Source organism: Strigops habroptila, chromosome 3 (assembly GCF_004027225.2).
Source record: "Strigops habroptila isolate Jane chromosome 3, bStrHab1.2.pri, whole genome shotgun sequence".
Lineage (NCBI taxonomy): Eukaryota > Metazoa > Chordata > Aves > Psittaciformes > Psittacidae > Strigops > Strigops habroptila.
In genome coordinates, this window is record NC_044279.2 from 62,382,730 (window position 1) to 62,403,707 (window position 20,978).

At 38.4% G+C, this 20,978-nt stretch overlaps 1 protein-coding gene across 1 annotated transcript in view; it reads right to left on the reverse strand.

Moving 5' to 3' along the window:
• PIK3C2G (phosphatidylinositol-4-phosphate 3-kinase catalytic subunit type 2 gamma) overlaps nt 1-20,978 on the reverse strand; it is a 205,220-nt gene that overhangs the window by 110,167 nt on the left and 74,075 nt on the right. Inside the window, exons 17-20 of the mRNA XM_030480440.1 lie at nt 19,710-19,840; nt 14,252-14,440; nt 1,676-1,769; nt 407-501 (exon numbers count right to left, since the gene is read on the reverse strand). Of these exons, the coding sequence (XP_030336300.1) occupies nt 407-501; nt 1,676-1,769; nt 14,252-14,440; nt 19,710-19,840 (509 nt within the window). The remainder of the gene's footprint in view (nt 1-406; nt 502-1,675; nt 1,770-14,251; nt 14,441-19,709; nt 19,841-20,978) is intronic.

Genomic DNA, 20,978 nt, shown 5'->3' on the forward strand with positions numbered 1-20,978 from the left:
GAAGCATACAGAGGAAAATTGAGGTAAAATTGAGCTAAAGATGATTGATACAGAGATCAAAGGCACAAAGGGCAAAGGAGACCCTCATATTGAATCATCGGATTCAGAATAGACCTCCTTGCTTTCTAAACTCCTGATGGAGCCTAGGAGCAGCTGGACCTAATCTTAGTCTTAGACTTAGACTTGGTCAACAGTATTCACCTAAAGAGTGATGCACCACCACACAGGGGCAGGATGAAGGTAGAGATATGTAGGTGTTTTATACAATTTACCCATACCCAGTACTGAAAGGGGGATAAAAAAGGAGCAAAAACTTAGGTTTTCTGTTTGTTTTAAAGAAAAAGAATCATGGATAAAGTTCTCTGTAACAGAAAATTACTATAGTAGTAATGGTAAATGATCTTACCAGTAAAGCTGATGGGCCACTTGAATGCTCTGAAGAGAACGATTCAGCAGGAGTTTCACTAGAGGGCTTTCAAGACTCCACTCAAACTTGAGCACCTAACAGATAAATTAATAATAAGAATCACTTGTATGTTGGCTTTTGTCTTCTAACAAAATTAATCAGAAAGTCCTTAGTTTGAATGAAGTAATCCAACATATGGAGAATGCCTTAGTAACGCAAAGAGAAATAAACATCAGGCACAAGTGTTTGCCACTGATCTGTAAGACAGGCAGATATCATCCTGATTCTGGCTGTGTTAACATTCTTGTAAATATGCAGCTTTTCTTCCACCACTTAAAACTATCCATGCTATATTTAAATTTTTATCAGATTACCTGGTTTGCCAAATAAACTTATTTGTGAAACAGAAGCTGTGGAAGGTGAAAGGTCATATAAGTGTGCTAGTTTGTGAAAGCTATAAGGCTGTACAGATTCTACTGCTTCACGGTAATGGATTAGTGGATTGCATATATATATATTAATACATGTATACGTATATATCTGTGTACAGATACATGTACATCTACACAGATATGTGTATATATGTGTATGTATTTATATAAACATACATTTTAAATTTCACAAAACCCCCCGAGGAACTCTAGAACATAAAACAGTAAGCAATCCATGTACACAGTGTTGCAAAGTAAGGGGATAAAGCTTTCAATAGTTTCTCCTTAACTGCAACACACAGGACCTACTCAACCACAAAGTGATTGCTTTGGAAGCAGTGGGCCCATAACTTGTAAAACATTAATGTCTATTGAAATACAACGTACATCTATAAAGAGGCAATTCCATACCCAGACTGCCCTGGTTCTCTGTGCTGACAAGGATTCTCCCCTTATATGTGATATTAAGAAAACTGATTTACTGAAACACCATTTGCTTCCTTGACTGCAACAAAGCCCTGTGACCACCAGCCCCTGGTTTGGTGGTCATAGAAGCATTTCTCTTGTTCAGATGCCATTTTATTTGTCTTTATTACTTGAAAATACTTTCTTTTAGTATACAGAAAAGTTCAATCAGCATGCCAATACACTTACATTCTCTTGAGTGAAAAACAGTCTATATCTCATCCTTGTTGTTAATTCAATCATTGCATCAGCTGACCGACTTTTCTTTTTCATTCCTCTTACAATGTATCAATCGAACAGAAAGAATAAGAAGTATTTAATGAAGTTATTGATCTGGACAGAAGACTTCTTTGGCTATCAATTTCTTCCTTACCTGAACCAGCTGTGGGAGGTATTCTAACAATTCATCATTTGACAGATTTTCTATTTGTTGGACTGCTGTTCTGCGAATATCTTTATCTGGAAAACTAGAGCAAAATAAACAGGTATCAATAAGAGCTACTGAACCACTGCAACTCTCCTGAGCTCTCAGTGATACAAAATGTTAGAAAAACAGCTATTTTTCTCAAAATGGAATAAGAAAAAGATCAATTCATTTGCTTTACTGTAGCAAAAGTCATGAGACACAGAGCAGATAACTTACTTAATTAGATTGACCGCTACAGTCTCATACAGGGGAAAAAAACCCCAACCTTGATCTTCAAATACTTTTTTTAATTTGAGCTATCATGTATGACAATTTTCTGAGACATGAAGCAAATTATGGATCTTCTTTTGCTGCTCTTACTTACCTGAAATAGAAAATTTCTGTGCCATGGGAACTTTTAACAGTCACCTGAGGACTTCTTTTCTTTTGAGCAACAACATAAAAGCTTGAAATTTCCCACATAAAAATGGTTCGTTTGTGATAATTTATTCCAATGTCAGCTCTTCTGGTTCATATCATAATACAATAAAAAATATTTTTTAAACAGAAGTGATTTTGAAATGGGAAATGAGTTTTCTTTTTAGCTTTTCTAAAGGAAAATTCAGTAAAAAATCAACATCTTCTCCCAGAAGGCACCAAGTCAGTGAAACAGCCATTTCTGATGGGAAAATGATTGAGTATTCAGCATAAGCTCTATTCTTAACAAATTCTGGTTGAAGCCAGAGTAGCTGTAGCCTAATATAGATTTTGTGTCGGAGCTTTAACCACAAAAATGATAAAAGAGGAAAACACAGTGTAGCAGCAATGATTAAACAAGGGACAGCAGGCTGGATAATATAGCTGGTCAAAACATTGTCTTTAAAAAAGAATGAAATCTTGATGTAACCTGACTGATCAAAACTGACTCTTAACAGAACATTTGTTCTTGTTTCAGAGAAAAAGACAAAAAGTATACAGTGTTTCTTTTAGAGAGCTGAAAAATAATCCAATAATCTTTTAGGGTCTTTTTCTAAAAAAAGAAAATACAAACATAATTTCCACCTTTTAAATGTGCTATATTTGTGACATTAATCATGGAGAATTTCACGTACACAGAAGTTGCCTACATTGGTTCACAGTTAGCTGTTCTGCTACTGTCCCGCTTCCACAAGGAAAAGAACACGTGCTCTTCTGCATATGTCTGCTATGTGCTGTCACCCTTAACTATGTGTCAGTACTTGAAGCTTGTCCAATCTTTTCTGTCTTCTCCTAAGCAGTCTGGAAATGTTTACAAAGACCTTTCAGTTACCAGAGCCACAAGAGCGGTCATCTCTGTCAGAGGCAAAAATGTCTTCAAACAGCATCACAGTTAATTAGATGTTCGAAAGAGCTGCTGCGCTTTGATCCAATTCTCTGAGGGCAAGTACCTGCCCCACAAAAACCAGTGAATCCCTCCCTTCTGAACTGATATGGCTATTAGGCTCTTTTAAAAATCTCTTGATTTGGCAGTTTAGGCATACATAAAAATGATGGCTAAAGGACACAGATTACCCTGTCAATTCATGCTGGAGAAACTCCTTTGAAACTAGAACCATCATGTATGGCAGCAGGTGTAATGCAGCCACCAGAATTACTGCTTTATGAACTCAACACAAAACCAGACTACTCTCTTCCCAGCTTCCCATCCAGCCCCTCTTGACAACAGTATACCCACTAGAAAAATAAATCAGAAGTGAAACATGGGAGACAGTACCACATTTGCAGCAATGACTGCTCATTGCTATCAAGAGAGAAAGAGAAGAAATTATTAAGTGCTCAGAAGTATAATGGCACCTGCAGCTCTGAATTTGAGCTTTTAAGTTCAATAAAACAAGCTGAAGCAGAACAATATGCACACTTTGATCATCAAATCAACTACAGGCTGTCAAAAAAGTGGATATTTGGAAAAAAAACAGCTAACAGTTGGACTTGCTTGAAAGGCTTCACTTTTTGTGCTGCAATCAGCTGCCACCTCTAGCACTTTCCAATGCCCTTTTAACCATGCAGTTCAGGTCTAATTTTATTATTTTGTTTGTCTGTTGTGGTACATGTTTGATTATGTTTTTAATACAGTTTATAACTGTTTGTATAATGCTAAGAAGGCCTTGACGGGGAGAGAGGGAATACATTATAAATAAATTATCATGATAGCCCCAAATTAGCCTACCTTGCCAGAATTATTTATTCATGGCAACCTATTAGGAATATGAAGTTGTTACTTGAATATTCACATGGCTACTTAGAACAAAACATATTTAAAGGAGGACTGCATATTAAAAGAAAAAATCCCCTTCATATCATCCTATCTTCCAATTATGCAATTGCTCCACAGATTTGTGTGCCAAGCATGTATAGATAATATGGAAATTAATCTTTCCTTTTCCCTTCTCACCTAGTTCAACATGTTACTGAACAGTAAAATACACCCTATACAGGCACCAAGTGAAGCAAAAAAATGTTATTAGTTACTGCTTGTCCTTACTAGCACCCAACATTTGAATATATGCAATGCTATTATGAAAAGCCTACATTTTTACAGCTAAACAAAGAACAATAAAATTATTTTAATCCCAACCTTACCAGAAAATTCAACTGTTAATATTCGATTTGTTTAGAATTAATTTGCTCTAAGTCAGAACTGGGGCTCCACCTAAGCTAGCTAGCAAAAGTATCTCTAGGAGATGTGATTAGAATAATGATGAGCTCAAATGCACAGGCACTGCAGTGAAATGCCTACAGGTTAGTGTCCTTAGGGAAACATGGCTCTTGTCACTCTTCTTGAATGAGATTTTCATAGAATCATAGAATCAACTAGGTTTGAAAAGACCTTTAAGATCACCCAGTCCGACCACTACCCCGTGACTAAACCATGTCACTAAGGACCTCATTTACATGGTTTTTGAACACTTCCAGGGACGGTGATTCCACCACTGCCCTGGGCAGCCTGTGCCAATGCCTGATCACCCTCTCTGTGAAGAAATTTTTCCTAATATCCAATCTAAACCTCGCCCAGGGCAGCCTGAGGCCATTACCTCTTGCCCTATCACTTGTTACTGCGGAGAAGAGACTGACCTCCACTTCACTACAACCTCCTTTCAGGTAGTTGTAGAGAGTGATAAGGTCCCCCCTGAGCCTTCCCTTCTCCAGACTAAACAACCCCAGATCCCCCAGCCGTTCCTCATCAGACTTTTGCTTCAGACCCTTCACCGGCTCTGTTGCCCTTTTCTGGACCCACTCCAGAACCTCAATGTCTCTCTTGTAGTGAGGGGCCCAGAACTGAACACAGTGTTTGAGGTGCAGTCTCACCAGTGCCAAGTGCAGGGGGATGATCGCTGCCCTGGACCTGCTGGCCACACTATTGCTGATTCAGGCCAGGATGCTGTTGGCCTTCTTGGCTGCCTGGGCACAAGCTGGCTCATGTTCAGTGGCCGTCAATCAGCACCTTTTCTGTCGAGCAGCTCTCCAGCCACTGTTCCCCAAGCCTGTGGCAGTGCTGCATGGGGCTGTTGTGACCCAAGTGCAGGACCCAGCAGTTGGCCTTGTTGAACCTCATGAATTGGCCTTGGCCCATTGATCCAGCCTGTCCAGACCCCTCTGTAGAGCCTTCCTATCCTCCAGCAGATCAGCACTCCGAGCCAAGTTGGTGTCGTTTGCAAATTTACTGAGGGTTTTGGTAATTTGTTGGTCATGATTACTAAACTGCTTATTTCAGCTTGTAAATATTGAGGTCAGCTTTGAATATTTTTGAAAGAATGGGTAGTTAACACATTCTTTTAACTACTTGACAATTTATTAAGCCCCAGATGTAGTATCCACTGTTGTCTTGAATTCCAGTGCTGGTCAGGGCCACAGGTACAATAGAAAAATATATAATTTTATTTGGTTTACCCCTTACGTTTGAATTTGAGCAAATGTTTAACATGATCAGGAACACTAGAACTACAGCAAATACTTATGAACTCAACTTGTATTACATGATGCTTATGCTATTCATGCTTATATACATCAGTTTATTTGCCAAAAACGAATAACAGGGTAAGGTCTAGAAGCAGATCTGAGTAAAAAATCCTACGCTTCACTTGCCTGGAAACTACACCATCTTGTAGTCTGGTAATTAATTAGGGCTAGAGGGTTTTATTCCAGTGAACAATCTCTCAAACTTTTGAGCACTGCATCAAATCTGATTTTAGCAATCCATAAATTAGTCTCTATTAGAGGATGCAATTAATTGATTTTTTGGCTCTGTGACTCAATGCAAGAGAAATCACTTCAGGCCTGAGAAAAACACCTCCATAATTTGGATATTAGAGGACAGCTGATTTCCAGGGCTTGCTACAATGAATACGTAACTATTTACACATAGTGAAACTCTGGAAGCAGAGAAGCAAGATGACTGTATTACAACAAATTCAATATTCCAGTCTTTAATGGTATTCTCCTAAGAAAGAGAAGCTCATCTGTATCACAGCTCATCTGTATCAGATCAATTTTGCAAAGGATTTGAACCATGGATTCATCAGGTTCCTGACATGTGGCTGCTGATAATGGTTTCAGAGAGGCAGGAGATTAAGGCACTCCTCTTCCCTAGCTGTTTTATGGTTGCCACCAAAATCTCTGACAATTTAGCTAGAAAAAAAAGCAACTTAAGCCAAAAACCTTTAACAATGCATATATGACTCACTCTTTCTGGTAACTTTCATCCAGGTTTCCATTTACTTCCAGCTGTTTTTGGTTTTTTTTTCCCCTTGAAAAAAAGCTTACTGGCCAATAAATAGGTAAATAGAGCTACAGTGTTCCTCATTTATTTGCTTGTCTGCATTGTAATATATTGTAGCTTTCTTCTTTTGGCCAATTTTATTTGTTCTCTCTTCAGGTAATGAGTACTCCACAACAGAGACTGTGACTTCTTACAAGTTTGTTCCAGGTTTACACACTCAGGGACACTACTGAAAAATAAACAATACATAAATGATAGCTGCAGAGTCCAGTCCTTAGCAACAGGTCACACTATGCAGGACTTCGAATTTACCCTTAGTAGAGTGTTAGGTCTCCCTTGAGACTTTAAGATGGTTTCTGTAAGTTCAGTTTTGAGCTGGATGAGCATAGATTACAATATGCTTTAGAGGTAACGACAACTTACAGTCTTTAATTCTTTTCATATAGGTAGCCAGTAGGGAGCTATTTGTCTAGATGTACCTTTCAGCTAAATCAGATTCAAACAGAAAACTAAGTGCTGCTGAGGCATCTTGTGGATTAGTGAAATTCTCCTGGGATTTTAGTATCTGCCAGTGGTGACTTGATTGTAAATGAGAAATAGATGTGCACTTCATTTTTAACAGTTTTATTATCTTAATTTTATTGCACTGTCTCAAATAACCCCAGGCTGGAAAATATTTGTCAGGTAAATGGAACTGTACAGCTCACTACATTCTCTAACGTGCGGATCTCTGTAGAGAACAGCATGGCCTTTCATGACCCATCTTTTAAGTTAGAGGCTTATAACGTATCACATAGTTCTGCAATTCCCTTCACATTTTAAGTTCTGTTGCATTTTCAAACAAAAGACTCCAGTCCCATGAAATGCATGTTATTAAGTCTGGTAGAAACAAAAAGTCTGAGCTAGTAAACCTACTGCAATGAAGAGACCACCTAAAAACAAACAAAAAAACTCCTCTAAGTAGTAAAGGCTATCACATAATTGATGAGTGCAACTGGTCCAGGAGAGAAAGCCAGAGAAGGGGAAGGGCATGAGATACTTCTGCAGGTCCTGAGAGAAGTGGTGGATGTAGTTGCCAAGCCATTATCTATCAAATTTGAGAAGTCATGGCAGCCTAATGAAGTTCCTGCTGACTGGAAAACTGGAAACAGCCACCATTTTTACAAAGGGAAAAAGAAAGACCTGAGGAACTACAGGTCAGTCAGTATCACCTTGGTGCCTGGTAAGATCATGGAGGAAATCCACATGGAAACTATGCTAAGGCACATGGACAATAAGGAGGTGATTGGTGACAGCCAACATGGCTTCACTAAGGCAAATCATGCCTGAGAAATTTGGTGGCCTTCTGTGACAGGGTGACTGTGTTGGTGGATAACGAAAGAGCAACTAACATCATCTACCTGGACTTGTGCAAAGCATTTAACACTGTCCTGCATAACATCTCTGTCTCTAAACTGGAGAGGCATAGATTTCACAGGCAGACCACTCAGTGGATAAGGAATTGGATGGATGGTTGCATTCACAGAGTTGTGACCAATGGCTCGATGTCCAAGTGGGAAACATTGATGACTGTGCTCAGCAGGGGTCAGTATTGGGACCGGTGCTGTTTAACATCTTTGACGGTGACATGGACAGTGAGATTGAGTGCACCCTCAGCAAGTTTGCTGATGACACCAAGGTATGTGGTGTTGCTGACACACTGGAGGGAAGAGATGCCATCCAGAGGGACCTTGACAGGCTTGGGAGGTGGGCCTGTGCAAACCTTATGAAGTTCTACCAGGCCTACAAGAAATCTGGACAGGAACTTTTTATAAGAGCAAGTAGTGACAGGACAAGGGGTATTAGCTTTAAACTGAAAGAGGGTAGATTTAGATTACTTATTAGGAAATTAGTTACTGTGAGGGTGGTGAGACACTGGAACAGGTTGCCCTGAGAAGCTGGGATGCCCTACCCCTGGAAGTGTTCAAGGCCAGGTGGGATGGGGCTTGGAGCAACCTGGTCTAGTGTAAGGTATCTCTGCCCACGGCAGGGGGGTTGGAACTAGATGATCGTTAAGGTCCCTTCCAATCCAAACCATTCTATGATTCTATGAACTGTTTAAAAGAATAGACAGGTAAGTTTTAGTTGGCCGTTTAAGTATTTTAAAACTAATTAGACAGGAAGAGAGAAGAATCTTAAAGAATAATGATTAAGAAATTCCTTCAATTTGAGCACACATTAGCAGAGCTTATTTGCTTTCTGTTGGAGATTGTTTTCATTTCTTTGAGGACTTCTAAAGAAAACACTGTATGAGTGTACGAAGATTAGAAAATGGCAAGGACTAAAAGAAAGTACAGAAAGATAACAAATACTGTCAGTAAAAAGAACTGGATTTTCAAAATATACAGTTGAAAAAGAGTAATATATTCGTTCCTCATAAAGACATGTGAACGCACTCCATCCCCACACATTGCAAAGTTCATGGTCAGATACACTAAGTATTGCCTTGGCTGACCGACAGGCAGCTCGATCTGTAGAATTTACTCACAGAAAATACTTTGAAGTAATGCTTACATAGGTTTTCTATAAGAAGTCGTGACTAAAACAACTAGCAATAAGATGTCATGGAGACCATATGGTGAACTGTATCCTATGAGAGAACAAGAGTAGGAAGAACTTAACAGAAAGCAGTTTTTCATTTGAAACCTGTATGATTTAGAAGGTTCTTCCCACCCAAGATACAAACTTTGTTCCCTGTTACATTAAAAAAGAAGAAAAAACAGAAAACTTGATTATTTAGAGATTTAGCCTCCCGACCAGATTGCACATTTATGTACAAAAAGCATGCCGTATCCTACGTAGTTGTCCATTGTTAGTTGTCCTACTACAGCTGTCTGCTGTAGTAACTTCGTATTTATTGCCAATAAAGCTAGAAATATTTAAACGGGGGGTGGGGGGAGGGGAGGAAAGGAAGGAAAAATTACATTCTGATGCTTAAATGAACATATGCATACATCCCCATGGAAGTTGTCACTAAATTTCATGTACATTACTACAAAGCAGTCTTAAAGCTTTATCAGTAGTGTGTTCTGTACATCAAATTATAGACTGTTGCTTTGTTCTTATCTTATTTCTCTGCATAAGCCTGTGTTCCTGTCCACATTGATATACAACTACAGCCTTTTAAACCAAGTAAGATGCAAACGGGAAAGCTCTAGCTGTATCTGTTTCAAAAATATTCTATTGGGCATTCCATTGTGGACTCTCAGTGAACAGTTTAAAATCTGCTTTTATTAAGACAATGACAATCTGATTCAAAAATTCTAAATCAATTTGGCTTTCAAAGGTGTAATAACAAAATCTGGCTTCAAGCTATCACATTTTATTGTAATTATTAGTTAGAAAGTGAGTTTCGCATATATATCCTAACTATTGAAACTCTATAGCTGGTCTGCTACATAACATGAAAAATCAACAATAATACTGTGACAATGTAAGGCTGAGGGATGCTATAAGCAAAAGGGTATCTTCTCTGGTCAAGGAGAGGTAGGAGGAGTCATATTTTCATCTATTCTGCCTATTCCATACAAGGGATTAAGTGAGGTAGTACAAAACCCCTCTGACACCTTAATGTCTGATCTCAAAATCCTCTGATTTGGCACATGGCTTTAAAGGCATGTCCTTTTCCTGTGCACTTGCCATGACAAAGTTAGAATTTATCAGGAAGTTTCTAGGAAAAAATTAAGCCTACCAGGGAGGCTATGTCTTCACCTCCACTGTCTACATCAAAAAGTTCTCTCTTCAGAATGCTTGCAGCCATGCACAAAGCTGGAAAATTACATACCTTCTTCAGTGACTGCTTTCTGATTCTAGTGTGATTTCCTGATTCCTAGCCATAATATCTCACAGGGCTGCAAATGTACTTTAGATGTGCCAGAAAACAAAGTTGGAGAAAACATTCTGCTATTTGGGTTAATGAATATATTCAGGCTTTCATTTTTTATAATTTGAACAGCAAGATAACCTGACAAAAAATTGTAAGTACAGTTGTCCTATACATATACGAAATATCAGCATGTTAGCAGCACATCATAAGTGATGGCATTTCTAACACTGCCTTTGGTTTCTTTCTGTCATGAAGAAAATAAACTGAATAAACAAGTGCACTGGTGTTATTTCCCTGGCTAGTGTGCCATGCAATGTAAATACAGTTAAAGAAAGCTCTAGCTCCATTAAAGCTTGGCTTTTTACCAAACTCAGTAAGTGAAGTCAATGGTAAAATGCACAGGGCACCAATAAGCAGTGCTGAGTAGGAGGGACCAGCTCTGTAACTTCTGCCTTGGGGAAAATTCTATTTTTCAGGCAATGGCTTATAATCATCCTTCCCTGAAATTAGAGGTAAAACTAAGAGTGTTAAATCTTCTACACATCCCCCTGCCTGGATAGCACCTCCTCCCCCAGCTATCCTCTCTATCCTGTATTTATTGATTAAAGAAGCTTTCACTGTTTTTGAAAATCGTTTTTTTAAGCATTGGCTTCTGCAGCTTTAAGAATCAATGCACTTACTGCAAGTACTGGATGCAAGGTTGCTACTGAATTTATCTGTGAAATGTACCATGATTGTGTTTCTAATTTATGAAAGTTCTTCCCTTCCACTGCATAAATGAGTATGTTATCATTTGGCTGCCTTGGGATGTGCCTGCAAAACGTAAGAGCATAAGCAAGAGAAACACGCTCAAAGAACAAGAAACATCTATTAAACTGTACATTTAACTGTGCAGTAAACAATACAATTTAGAAGTTGCAGAAAGTTGCAAAGAGCGTTCTAATACAGATGCGTGACAACAGGGCTTGATCTGATGGGCCATGATACCTCCCCCTAAGCTCTGTGATGCTGTCTTCTGACCCAGGCAATGAGGAAACGCCTCCAGTGATTTTCATTTCTTTATCCTTGCAAATGTAAGCTTGAGCTTAATCATCAGGACAGATGCTGCTTTCTTGCTCTGAGAAAAAGGATAATTTAGAGTCCCCAGCCCAAGGCTTGCAAAAGGGACTAGTGATTTTGAGTACCCTCTTTAAACTGCATAAAGAGTAAGCTCATGCCTGCAGGAGAAATTCATGTTCTCTTTAAGGCATTGCAAAATGAAGTTTCAGCAAAGGAAGCATTCAAAATTCAGAGAGATTGGAAAAATCTTGGTCTCTTTTATAGTATTGCTAACAACGTGGCAAACTGTGGCACATAGAAACGATACAACATAGAGCTGAACTGTGGATCTTCTTGGCAAAGTATGTTCTGAAAGCTGAATGTTTATGTGGAACCAATTTTTATTTGAAAAAAGTCATAGAAGAAAAAAGCAAGAGGGCTTTTAAAAATTCTGTCTCAGGAATTCCTTGAGCTGTAGGTTACTGGAAGTGGGAGAGCAGCACTGTGTCATTATGACCCATTCTCACTGTCTTCCCTACCTAACTGTTGCTGGCCATCATTGGAGACAGAATGCACTAGGCTGACTTTTGTGCCGATTTACTGCAGCTGCTCCTGCATGCTTGCATTATGTTAACAATAGATGTAGACAGAGATCAGCTCTAACTTATTTTACTTACCTATGACTTGATACTGATGGTAACACAAGTCCTTAAAATAGACATGAATATATAAAGAGCACTTCTTTTATATTCTGCTCATGTTTTATATGAACTTGGATCTTTCAGCTGTGTCTCAGTAATCACAAGAAATCAGAGAGCTGTTTCATGGATGATAGAAGTGAGGAACTGAATTGATGAATTGTCAGTGCCAAACATAATACAGGATAGAGTTGAATGAACCTTCAAAAACAGCTCGTTACAGAGCCCACAGTCCAAAGCTAGCGAAGGTAATGGTGAAGGAAAGTTGGACCCTATCCAATGCTACTTTACTTTTCAAAATGACTGAAATTTGAGAAAAAGAGAACCAAGAGAAGAAACCTCAGAAATACATTTATACGGAAGTACTCCTCTCTTTCAACCCACTCTGTCAATTTGCATATACATGTCTCTCAGCAGTTAAATCATGTGACCCAGACATCTCTGAAACTAGACATCCTTAAAGAAATGTAATCCCTCTGTTTCTGAAGGTTAGCTTCCCAGTTGTTCATGTACCAACAAAATATTGTGGATATGTGAAGGGCAGAATTTTTTTTTTTTTTAAGAGGATTTGCACTGTGATCCAGAACTTCTTTCTATACTGTTAGCATGAAGCAAAAAAACTGGACTGATTATCTTTTGCAAGAAAGAAACTAAAGGGACAAACCAGCTAAGATCCTGATCAGAAGTACTTATTCTTTGGCATGACTGCAGGTGCCAGCCACTCCCAGTGATGGCACCAGGAGAGACAAAGTGATGACGTCTTCCCATCTTTTCATGCCAGCAATCTTTGCGGTAGCCAGAACTGTTTACTCTATATCCACTACACACTGAGAAGCTCTGTGTCAGATTGAGTCATATTAAATATCCCGTGAAGCACCTGACAGGACTGATATTCTGCACCACACTCTGATGCAGAGCTGCACCTTCAAAGAACAATCCAGCTCTTCATTTGCAGAAATGCCACCCATACACAGAAACAAAAAATGACAAAAGGTCTAATTTGAAAGCCTGGCATGCTCTGACAAAAAATCTCAAAATCTCTTGTTGCTCTGATCTGTGGAAGAAAACACACGGCCCATATACTCCTTTCTATGGCTCTTTTAGAAAATAGAAATGGATTCTAATAATTTAGCAATGGTAAATAAGGTAACAATAACACGCTCTGGAACCTGATCTTTCACGATCTTCGCTTCCATCACTCCCACTAAACATAAAAAGACATGTACGCAAACATGTGAAACTGTGAATAGTTCAGACATAAACCTGAGACACAGGTATTCTCAGGAAACCACTTCTAGAGGGAAATGACAGCCTATAGTTAGTTTTACATTATTAAATAACTCCTTTTTAATAACATGGAGGTACATATAGTCTTTTCTCAAGTAAAGCTTTAGATGAGGAATTTTTTCTAAATGTACAACTTGGAACTGAGATTGCAAAGCTGGTGCAGCTTGTGCTTACCCAGAGAAGTAAGGGCTTGATAAACCAAATTTGCTCAACCTTTTCATCTGAACGTCTAATATTTTCAGAGGTAGGTCACTTAATGTACAATACCTCTCAAGCTTTTGGAGGAAATGTAACTGCTGACACAGATTCTGTCCCCTGACATCTGCTATTACATCACAGGTAAGACTATTGCCAGCATCAAGAAAGCCTTCCAACAATCAGCTCCCAGCGTAAGAAGTCAACGTAGAACATAAGGCATCACAACAGAATTTATTCAAAGCGTGGAGAACTGACTTCAAAGTTTCATCCTATCTGCATCAGAAAGATAGGTTACAGGTGGAACTGTATGTATTTACACGGTGTCATAATCTAGAAGCATATTCCAGTCCTCCTTATCTCCCATTAGTCGCTTCATGTCTGTACAGTTGTTTGAAGATATGGAGTGCTATGTAAGTGCGAAGTATTTGACTGATCTCTTGTTACCAGAAACTGACTGAATCTGCTACAGAGAATGAAATACTCTTCATTATCCTGAGAAACAGAAAACCTTCTCAGCCAGGAAGGCATGGCTGGCATACTCAGCTCAAGGTCATCACAAGAGTTGCAACTACATCTTCATTTTGACACAGGGACAGAACCAAAAGCGCAGTCAGTGAACCAAAGTATGCTACTGTGATGAATTAATCAGCATGTGATCAATTGCTTATTGTTATTTTCCTACTTGGTTAATTTTCGCTTACCTGAAGGTCAGAAGCCCAAGTGCCTCCAGAGGGTTAGAAAATCTCCACCTTCTCAACACAGCATACATTTCTGATACAGTCATTCGATCCCAACTGGGTGCGCTGCCCAGTACCAGAGGAAGGGAGCAATTTAGATTATTGCAGTAGTAACGATAAAACCATAAGATTCTTTTCTGTTGCTCTGAGAGACTGGAAGAGAAAATTAGAAATTCAGTTTGAAATTAAAACCACCTGGAGCTTTATGTAGCAACAAATGTTATTGTACAGAGGGGCCCAGTCACACAGTACACTGCTTTTCGGCTAAGTACTTGTTTTCCTTGGGGTAGGGTATCATTTTCTGCAGACCAGCTTTTATAAGAAAAGTGATACTTATACTCTGAATCTGTCAGCCTTGGGTCATATAAAAATGAAGTGTCAAAAGACACACATATATGGTTATTTCACTTTCCAAGCAGTCTCATTTTTCTTCTCTACTGTCTCTGTTGTTGGTGGTGTTTGTTTATTTTTACTGGGGTTATCTGACAGAGACAAAGAAAAGTGCAGTTATCACCAGATAAATTCTTGTTACATCCATCTGCTACACATCATCTCTAACAAACTAACATAACAACTAGACACACAACACTGCAAGCCATAGCTTTCATTCCTGCCCTTGTTTTGACTGTTTAGTGCAGGTATGTCTATTTTTAGTGTATTCATATTTAAAATAGAGTTTAGGCACATCCATGTACATACACAAGAACATGAATGCATGTGCACACACACAGTGATTATATCCCTAGCACTATTATGAGTTTGGAAAAAGGAAAGAAAGCTCCCAGCAACTTCTGCATCTGTTTGCAAGGCCTACCATGCCAAGCTTCGCTGTACTTACTTACAAAAAAGAATTCAATACCAAATTCCTCCTAGAGATACTAGATATCTAAATGACATTGATAAATGTCAGTCATCACACTGTATTTCAACATAGTAAGAAATGCCTCCGACTAATTTTTGCTATATATCCTCTGATTTGTCAGCAATTCAGATGCCTGCCTCATGCATATTAGATCCTAGGGCTCAGACAATCTCCTTCATTCGATATCAGAGTCTTCAACAGCAACTTGGAGATTGCAAACCGATCTCCAGTTCACGCAAATCATTACTGAAATCAAGAGGAACATCAGTTTTCTTGGTCATACTTCACCAGATCGGTCATCCATCTACGTAAGTACATAGCTAAATGGACCTAGATATTTCAGAGCAAGGTGTGAGAAACCTTGTAGAAGGCAGTAAGCAAACAGCTTTTTTCTGGTCAAGCATTTCATCATCCAGATGTGTAAGCAGGGTTCAAAATCCAAGTGTTTACATTCTTTTCAAGGTCATCTTCTTTTTGTTTACAATGTTTTGGGACATTCCTCGCCAAAAAATACCTTAATCCAGCTCTGTTGAGATTGTGGCTTTCACAACTCATAGCAATGAGTTGCTTTGGCTCCGTATGCACTAGAGAACTTTTCTTTGCAATTTTGAACTGCCAAGCGTTTAGGAATGGAGAGTGTTGGTACAAAGATAGGCATGTTTTTTACTGTCACAAGAGTGAATGTTTATTTCTTTCCTTTAGGAGAATAAGCTCATAAATGTATCCAGAAGATGAACCTCACTGTGATACAAATTCTGTCACGACTTTCAGTAACCATTTCAAGGAAAGTGTCATTTTGCTAACCATTTCAAGTAACAGCTTCAGAATTCACAGCATGTCTATTGTGACAATAAATGTCTTCGTGTGAAGAAGTCACACACCAAAAAAGAGATAAAAGTAGGTCTGAGACTTTATTGCCTGTCTGGCTATCTTATGCATTTGGATGGTATACTGCAGGACAGTTCAGCAAAAGGACCCCTTTTATATGTTGACTTTAAACAGAGATTTAAGCTTTCAAACAGCATCCTCCAAACTAGACAATCTGTTGTTCAGATTAAAGCAGCTAAAGCCTCTACTCAGCTTGCAAAGGGAGATAAGAAATCAATCCTTGTATCAGGTTTTCTAAATAACAGATTTCTCTGTCTGACCTTACTCCAGAGGCAATGCCATTTTCTCTTTCCATGTTTTAAAGATCAGAGATGGTAGGGTGTAGGTTTTTTTAGTTTTTAAGTTTCTTAGTTGTAACACATGTAACAGGACATTTAAGATAGATGGCAAAAGTATTCTGCATACATATAGCATCTGAAGATTGTTATGCTAATAAGGACACTTCTTTGGCTCAATAGGGATGTTTATAAACCCTCTATTGATAAAAAAGCAGTTTGGTTTTTTAGGTAGAGTTGTATCTAGATTTCCCTCCATATAACAGCTATATTAAAATACATAGCTTTCTTTTCAACACAAATAAAAACAAAGTTTTAAAACTTAAATAATTCAGTAGTTCTCAGTTTAAAAGTCTTCATTAATCCCTCTAGCTAAATGAAAGAAATAGCTTCTATAAAAGCTTTGTTAGCTGGTTTTAATTATTTTTTTTAATGGGGAAACAGCAAACATGAATTTAAATGTTTCTGGGCTGGTTTTGTTGTTCATGTTCAGTACTAAATCAGAACAAGACAAAAGGCAAAAGAGGAAAGAGCAGCAAAGCAGGAAATGGAAATTTCTGTCCCCCAGCACTGATTCTCACGTGCAAGTTTCTCTCCTGTGAACAGACTAGCAAAGCGTGCAGCATCACTGCAATTTTTTAAGACGTTTCACTACTCCCCTTTCAGAAGTAGCATTTCTAATCACAATTCACAGCAACAGTGCACTCATGACCACTGGTAGGCAAACTAGACTCTTACCAGCTAAGTGACAAAAAGGAAAAAAAACCCTAAACAAAACCAAAAAGCTGAAAGAGAGGAAAAAAGTAGAAGAAAAGCAATGAATGAAGAAAAGAAAGATGGCAGAAACAAGACTGTCATCTTCCTGACTTCAAACCAGTTCCTGATCCTTACACTGGGAGCCACTGAACACAAGCAGGCTGTATCACATTCTAAGAGCAGCCATTATATCAGATGGCTAGTTTTCTGGTCTTTGTATTTCAAACGCAGTAATCCTAAAAGGAATCAAAGGCTCACATCTGACATGTTTCCCGAAGTCAGCCAAACCAGCTGGCAGTAACTAATGAGTTCTCTTGGTCTTGGTCCCCCCAGTCTTGCCTGGTTTGGTGATGTTGCCAAAGATCACAAAGCAGCACACACTGTACGGCTGTGAGGAGCACAAGAGCCATATGATGAAGTTAATTTCCTTCAGTCCCATTGATCTCTTCACTAATCAACAGCCAAGAGATGTTGGCTGATCATGGCTCAGTGACCTGAGCCAGCTACCAAAGACAGGGGTCTGAGGGTCAGCTACTGGGAAGGCCACATATCTGGACCAGCTACTGAGGAAACAGATGTCTGTGTAACAAGAGAGCCAAGCACCAGCACCAAACCAAGTGTGGTTGTGAACTCTGGGGGCTTGTATGTCTGGGTGCCAGCAGCTGGGGAGAACAGGGAGACCTGGGGTCAGCTAGTGGATAGACTATCTGAGCACAAATACTTGAGAAATCACTACTGTGATACTATATATAAAAACATATATATGTGTATGTATGTTATATGTATATGCAGGTATATATTCCACCAGCAGACTTTGATTGTGATCAGGCAGAGAAGAGGAGGAAAAGAATCAGGCTGTGCTGTCCATTTTGTTGCAGTGTTGCATGTCTGTGTGTGCTGGTAAGGTACTGCTTTCTCCCTGTGCTGATTTCTTGATATTCCTATCAGGTATACACAGTCCACCTCCCTAATGACTGAATCTGGATTCATAACACTACTGGATTCAACAGCCTTTTGGTTAACCATGCAGCTGACTGTTTATAACTACTGTTTCTTCTTTTTATACCATAGGACTGAGAGCATTTTCTGTCCATTCATATATTCCCCTTCTCCTTTAAGTAAAATGAACAGAAGGATTCCAACAGCCTGAGAAAGGTTTCTTGTGCCTTCTAACCACAGACCCCCATTTATTTCAGAATCACACTTGAGGTTGGTAAGCCTGAAACGTCAGCATACAGACATATTGCTACTAAAAAGCTACCTAGATTCCCCTATTTTTCTTGACATACGAAACAAAAGGAAAGAAAAGATCTTCAGATACCATGACAATAATGTTTGGATACATCGTTGGAAATTTTTTTAATGGAAAAAAAGTATTTTAACAGTCTGATGTGGAACATCAGCAGAGTCTTTTTAACATCCAAATGCTTTATGTCCACCACATCCCCAATGTCCATGCACCCACTGACAACCTACTAAGATAGCAACAGGTTGGTGAGACAGAGTTTCCGTTCACAGAAGCCACACTGGCTCTTTCCTGACAAATTACTCCATACTTAGCCAAATGCTTCATGATCTTATTCTTTCTTACTGAACCCACTATTTTACCATGAACAGAGGCCAGATGCATTGGTCTGAATTTCCCTAAATCACTTCTGGAGTACATTTTGCAGGTGGAAATTTTGCTGGCACCTTTCCAGTGCCTTGGCACAGTGGCTATTAGCAATAAACTACTGACTTCCCATCCATATTTAAGAATAAAATAAAAAAGAACAAATCACAGATCCCATGGTTAATAAAAATAGCTTTAGATTTCTTGAAAAAGTTGAAGTAAACTTTAAAAAAAACCAGCAAGTTTGCCTCTTGTCTATTTTAAAAGAAATGTATTAAAGCCCACCTCCATCTCCCCCAAAATAACCAACATACTAATCAGCTCAGAAAAGTCTTCTTAACAGATACATCGTATCACACTGGGATGGCTGATGTGGCTTTAAGTTATTTAGTTATTGTATAAATAATGTACATTTTGGCCTTTGATGAATGATTAGCTCACACAATGAACTGTGATTGGTACAATGGCTCTCTAAGCAGCTGTGTTCCCAATTCCCTTCTGTTTATATCCAAAGTATTATACACAGTACATAATCCTAATTGATATTAGAAATTGCTAAAACTTCCATACTTCTTTCCCTGCTTGTAACTTGACATAGATTGTTTTAATGATCATATGCCATTTAATTACAATATCTGACGTATAAATATACTATTACTAAAGGACACTGATTTTCATAGAACCCAAAGCTATTCTTGCTTATGCTAATACAGACTTACAGCATCACCTGAAAATCTTATGCTTTGAACCAAAAATTAGTTTCTCTCTTGAAAGCTGTGAAAAGATATAGTACTAGAAAGGGAATAACAATCCTTTTCTAAACTGGTAAAATACACTGCTACCTCCAGGGGCTTATTTAGGCTTTGCTGTAATCTATTCTCCCATTTAGAGGTGTTACTTCTCAAATCAATCAAGCTAAACTCCTTCAGAGGAAAATTTTGTTTTTATAGAATTCAGTACATTTAATTGTGATCAATAAGCTAAGTATAGCAAGCCAAGAATCAGCAGGGCTAGCTGGGTACAACTTACAGCAAGACAGAGCTTCTCTGCGAAAGTCTCACAATATGCTTCAGACAGTCTTCAGTTGGCTCTTCAAGATCACCTCTTCTTTCTTCAGGTTCAGGTTTAACGAACTCCAAATTAGTTTCTGGAAAGTCAATCTTTATTTAAAAACAAAACAAAACAAAACAGTCAGAAGTCCTTTTAGCCATATTCATTCTCAAATACAACTGCCAAAAAATGAGCTATTGGATTTGTACAAGAAGCACACAAAATATGAGGGAAAGAAGAGGGGATAATTCTTTGAGGATGTTCACTGTATATATTACTTAAATATGTTGACGATAAACTCAGCTCATGAAAATCACTGCGAGCTTTGTCACTAACTTTCCTGGGACAATTTAATCCACTGTATTCCAATTTTATTCAAACCGCATGAACTCAAAGCTGAAGATTTTTTTTCTCCCCCCCCCCCCCCCATCTCAGTTTTAAATGAGATGGTTCTTAAATGGAAATCTTTCATTAATGTAGATTCCAGTGTAAGAGATGGAAATCAGATTCCTGATTTCACTTCTGGATGTTAAATTTTATGCATATTCTATGGCATCTACTAATTTTTCAATTTTTACACTTACATATAGCTGTCAGAAATTTAGGAAAATGTTTTTAAGATACAGAGAAAGAAAACATTGAACCGAAATTAAAAAGCTTGAGGTGATTGATAATCTTAGTATAAACTTAGCTAAAAATTTAGGTTGTTCTTCCAAGTTCAGCTCAATTTGCACTTCCTGGTTTGTTTTTTTAATTAATGTACACCATAGTCATGTGTGTCTATTTTTTTGAATATACATATTAGAACTGCATCACTTTTCTAAAGGTTAACAAAGTTATTCCATACAAAATGTGTCTTGTCGGTCACATCAGAAAAGCTATCTTTATGACATTTCTAACATGTTCACAGATTGTGATACTGTCACATGCATGGGAATAACTGAAAGCAAAGAGGAGGGAATGAGAGATCCTCCTGTTCCGTTTCTTTCAGTAGAGAGACATTAGAAATTAACAGTCATTTACTGTCTCAACTTCCCTTCATTATTAATAGGGGGAGCTATTTTAAGACACCATCTTTGACTCAAGTTCTCAGACTAGAAAATTCCCATTTGCTTGTCTATTAAAAATAGGCTATTTTTAGGCCAGCCTCATTTATCTGTAGTATCTGCTTTTACATGTCATTTGTGAACATTCAGCTTTTTAATACAGAAAACAATTGGCTTTGCTCTTGGAAGTATCCAGTTGCTA